Source organism: Alligator sinensis, unplaced genomic scaffold (assembly GCF_000455745.1).
Source record: "Alligator sinensis unplaced genomic scaffold, ASM45574v1 scaffold62_1, whole genome shotgun sequence".
Taxonomy (NCBI): Eukaryota; Metazoa; Chordata; order Crocodylia; family Alligatoridae; genus Alligator; species Alligator sinensis.
Window position 1 is genome coordinate 2187213 of NW_005842093.1, and position 5578 is coordinate 2192790.

At 42.0% G+C, this 5578-nt stretch overlaps 1 protein-coding gene across 1 annotated transcript in view; it reads right to left on the minus strand.

Moving 5' to 3' along the window:
• ADGRL3 (adhesion G protein-coupled receptor L3) overlaps positions 1–5578 on the minus strand; it is a 312615-nt gene that overhangs the window by 41590 nt on the left and 265447 nt on the right. Inside the window, exon 18 of the mRNA XM_014520156.2 lies at positions 4819–4987. Coding sequence (XP_014375642.1) covers positions 4819–4987 — 169 coding nt within the window. The remainder of the gene's footprint in view (positions 1–4818; positions 4988–5578) is intronic.

Consider the following 5578-nt stretch of genomic DNA (forward strand, 5'->3'; position numbering starts at 1 on the left):
CTCAGAGACTTAGGAGAAATAAAGAGGAGGAATAATACACAGAGAGGTCTGCACTGATGCTAATGCTCTCATTTGACTAGTGGTGAGGGATGAAAAGTCTCTGGCCCCTTGATGTAACAAGGTATATATTATAAAACTACACTCTATGACATCATTAGCTGATATACAGAGCTTGCTACATAAAAAAACAGAGACAGAAAGTGAAGACCCCTTTTCAAAAGAAATGCTGAGGGTACCTAACAGGGAACATCTGTAATGTTTCTGTACTATTTAATGTGAGTAAAGGGATCAAAGCCTGGCTCTTAAAGATTAATTTATATATATATAAAAAAAGGCCAAATGAGTATTTCCAGAAGATGGTCAGCTCTCCTTAAGGCTAAGAGTTTTATATTTTTTCCACATTTAAATAAAAATGGGATCAGTTGAGTTCAATTCTCCTGCTATTTGAAAACTCAAATAGAATTGTCTTTTCTCCTCCAAGGCCTAAATGAATTGGTGATCAGTTGTTGGGTATTTTTATATATAATTTGCTTCCAGCAGTGTGGCTATTCAAAAGCGCGACTAGGACTAGAATGCCCCTATTCACCCTACTGACTCATAGGCTCCATCCACATGAGCAGGAGTGTGCGCTTGCAGTGGCACAAATTTGTGCCACTACTTTGTTCTGCAACGCATGTCCCTGCAAGTACTCTTTGTTGCGGGCCATGTCCAGCTCCTGGCCAGGCTCCATGTGCTGCAGGGGATGGGGATGGCTGGGGCACCAGGTGCTTCAGTGCAGGGCCAGCCAACAGGCAGCCCCTGCACTGAGGCACCCTGTGCCCCAGCCAGTCAGAGAGCTACACATGGAGTCCAGCTAGGAGCTGAGAGGAGTTGGGCATAGCCTACAAAATGGTACATACAGGGGTGTGTGCTGTGGTACAAAGTAGTGGCATTTCCCGGTAGCAAAAAAAAACAAACCCTGGAAAAAATAGCAGGACAAAGCACACAAAAATAGCATGCGCCGAGACAAATACAGAGATGAGGGAGCAGGCATCTGTGTGTTGCCTGCTCTCCTGTCTCCATGCATTGTGGAGCCCCGGTGCTGAGGCACACTGAGCCCCAGCCAGTCACAGATGGCTGCTCCCCCATCTTCGTGTTTGTCCTTGTGCATACTATTTTGGCGTACTTGCACCTGCTTTTTTTTCTAGGTTTTTTTTTTGCTACCAGGAAATCCCCGTAGCAAATTTTCCACCCGTGCTGCAAATTGGCAGTGCTGTGCACAGTTTAATATGCAAAGCATGTGGTTTGTGGTGTCACAAAGAGGTTTATGGTGCCACAAGCTGCATGTGCCTGCATGTGTGGATACAGCTATAGGGCCTATCTATGCTGTCCTGGACCATGCTAAAGAGCAACACCGTGACAGCCTGCCTTGCCCACTCTCACCTGTGCTGCATATGCAAAGTGCCAAAATTACCATGGCTTACTCCCCAGCACAGCTGTGCATGGTGTAATCACGTCCTTTCAGGGGTGCTAGTATCCAGTAACCTAAAGGATGTGTTTATGTTGCACTAACTTCGCAGTACTAATTCCCTGTGTGAATATTCATGGTGGTATGCACTGAGACTGGCTTTGAGTACAGTGACTATGCTGTGAAAGAGCATGTGCGCTAAGTGTGTCCATATTTGCCACAAATCATGGCAGACCTCACTGTGCATTAACTTCCTCGTGTAGACAAGCCCTGTGATATATTATTTGCTTTAAGTATATGAATAGTCTTTATTTCAATAGCTCCACTTACCTACTAAAAATAGGTTATGAGCTTAAATGTCTTGCTGAATTGGCCATTATCATCAAAATAGTAGAATGCATCATGTGCTTCATATAAACATAGTAACAAAGGTTTGATATATGAGTAAATGCATATGCTTACATTTGTTCAATTTCTTATCTTAAAGAAATGCTTGAAAACAACCTATATCTTAAAGAGAGTGAAGGTGTGATATACTACCTGAGATTCTAACCAGTGACAATGTGATTTTAGGCTGCGACTTACAAAAGCAGGTACATACAGTTAGGTGGGAAACCCTAGAATACTTATGACATCTCAGGTGAAGTATCACACATGTCTAAAGATGCCCCTTATAGAATGTGCTATGTTTCATAGATTCATAGATGTTAGGGTCGGAAGGGACCTCAATAGATCATCGAGTCCGACCCCCTGCATAAGCAGGAAAGAGTGCTGGGTCTAGATGACCCCAGCTAGATACTCATCTAACCTCCTCTTGAAGACCCCCAGGGTAGGGGAGAGCACCACCTCCCTTGGGAGCCCGTTCCAGACCCTGGCCACTCTAACTGTGAAGAAGTTCTTCCTAATGTCCAATCTAAATCTGCTCTCTGCTAGCTTGTGGCCATTATTTCTTGTAACCCCCGGGGGTGCCTTGGTGAATAAATACTCACCAATTCCCTTCTGTGCCCCCGTGATGAACTTATAGGCAGCCTCAAGGTCGCCTCTCAACCTTCTCTTGCGGAGGCTGAATAGATCCAGTTTCTCTAGTCTCTCCTCGTAAGGCTTGGTCTGTAGGCCCTTAACCATACGAGTCGCCCTTCTCTGGACCCTCTCCAGGTTATCCGCATCCCTCTTGAAGTGCGGCGCCCAGAATTGCACGCAGTACTCCAACTGCGGTCTGACCAGCGCCCGATAGAGGGGAAGTATCACCTCCTTGGACCTATTCGTCATGCATCTGCTGATGCACGATAAAGTGCCATTAGCTTTTTTGATGGCTTTGTCACACTGCCGAACTGGATGTTGTAAAGATCCAGTTCTTTAAAGTAAATAAGATCTTCCTATTGTTTTTGTTATCGTCTTGCTGAAAATTGAGAAGTTGTAGTATCATTATCAGAGAATTTGGATTTAAGTAATGCTCAGAGGCCTGTTATAATAAATGAGCTTGAGCTGACATGACTTGGCATGACATGGAACAAAAATTTTAATTCAGAAATCTATCTTCAATTCTAAAGATTAACGATTTAGGATAGTCTGTTCTCAAGATTCTTCCATAGAGCTTACTGATCAAGGCATGGCTTTGAAAGAGTCTTTTGCACTATTTTCTACTCATATTCCACTAGCTTCCTTCCATTCCTACCCCCATTCAAGCATGGGTAATTTCCCATTGACTTGTATGGCGCAGAATCAAACTTCTGGACAACTTGTTGGAGAAGAGATTCAAACTCCAACAAGATCCTAATCCTATATTGTGAACCCTGTGGCGAGAAGTCAACCACATGGGTTACAATGCAAAACTGAAGTCCACAATTAGGGCCTTATCACATAGGACACTTAGCGTGTGTTTTTTATTTAGTTTGCAGTAAAGCATAACTACGAGTTAGGTTTTCTGAACAGGCATACAGTAATACTTACTAAGATCTAAGTCCTGTGGACAGGGCTAAAGATGGCTGCGCAGCCTACAAATAGCTGATTGTTGGTCCCAGCCCTGCCTGCACCAAAGCTGGTGCAAGACTTCAGTGAGGTGTGGGAGCTGGGACTGACAACCAGCTGTTTGTCAGTTCCAGCCTCCACACCAAGAAAGAGCTGCCTGTTGATTCCAGCTCCCACACCACACCAGAGTCTTGAATCAACTTTGAGGATTGCTTGTATCTCCATGGGGCAATCCTATGATAGCGTGGCACATTATTTAATATAATTTAGGGCTACTCCTTGCCCAAAAAGCCCTAATTTTACAACCATATGATGACAAAACTCTTGGGATAGAGGAGTTGTCTGCCTATGCTTTTAAACCAACATGGCTAAAACCAATATCCCTCAACCATATGATAGCACTTCGCACATTTTTTCTTGCTTGAAGGTACCGATGCTCACATTTTAATTGTAGTTAACATATCCTAAGTGTAATGTGTAGCACCACTATTTTTCTATGACTCAAACATTGTGGGATGGGGCAGAGTGGATAAAACCACTGAAAGGCATAAGTTCAAACCACATGCTAGAACTAAATGCCACCTCTAGTCTAACCAGCTGCAATGGTATCTAGTCATTCAGAGCGGGGAATCAAAGGTGGCTGGACATGAGCCTAACCACATTACTCCCTTGTGTGTTGCTGGCTACAGAAACTGGTGCATTTTAACCATATTAGGCCTAGAAGGCTCTTTGACCTTGACACATCATTGGAATGATAATGTATATAAATTTGGTAGATATAAATCTTCACTACAGGTTACTTAGTCTAGCTTCCAGTTACTGGAAAAGAAAGATGTTTATATATTCATTTCAATCAACAAGTACTTGTTGTGATTACTAAGCAGGAGATTCCCCCCAAAGTATCAATGGAATTTAAGAGCACATGGTTCATTGAATCAAAATGAAGATAAAAAACCCCACTCATTTCTAACTTATGACCAAACCAATCTGAAGAAACACCAATGATGTTACTAGTGTCATCACTGATGTCTCCACTGATGCCAGAGGAACTGCTCCAATGTACAACTAGTGTAAGTGAATATAGAATCAGTCCTATAAAAACGTAAAGAGCTTTAATAGGTCATATATATTCCTTTTCCAGACTACATGACAGGATTTTGCATTGTATTCAGTATTCTGATCTTGAGCATCATGATTGTTGGTATGCAAGTGCCATGCATCTGATTCATCATCTCATTCCCATGCATCTCTTTGATTTCTAATCTAAATAAAGCCCTTATTAGGTGCTCAGAAACAAGTCTGTTCAATAAAAATGCAAGGCACAAAGGTAATGTTATTCTGTGGTTGTTAGGCAACAAAATACCCTGTACCTTGACTCCTCAGCATGGAATAATTTGTCTTACCTTCTTCTGGAGGACACAATGGAAAATGAATATAAACATTCCCTGCAGAGAATTGAAAATAGTGAAGAGATACGCCATGATGACTGTGCTTTCATTAATATACATAAGTCCAAAGGCCCAGGTCAGTCCTAATAGGCAGAGCAGAGCTATTGCACCTATAACCCATGACCTGTTGAAAGAAACAAAACAAATACAGAACAGAATTGGTCTTTGATCGATATAGGAATTCACACATCTCCTAGCAGTGATTACTTTCTGTTATCGCTCTAGCAGCAGAAAAAATATATATCTGATAAAGTTATCTGGCTATTTTTTTTGACAACACCGTGAATTGGATGCAGTTTACTAGCCTTCAAGCTCGAGGAAAGATACATAAATGAAAACATTATGAGCACAGAAATTTATCTGATCCAAAGCAGATTTGTACCATAAACTTTTTTATGTAGTAGCAGTGTGCATGTAAATGATATGTAGATGCTGTTCTGCAAATGGCTGGCAAAAGAAAGAAAAAGCAACACTAAGGACTAACATTAAGGAGTTGTTTTGTTAGCCTCTATTGGTTTCACTGGTGCAACAGTGACAGTTGGATTAGTTTATTTAAATGCTCCCTGTTTAACACTGAGGCAAATTTATTCCAGCACTTTGCCTAGGTCCCATTTTCTCTGCAATCTTGCCATTTCCAATTGAAACAACATAAAATAACTAAAAACACCTGGGCGAGTCCTGGGATTTGGCCCACCTGATTCACCTTGTGTAGGGA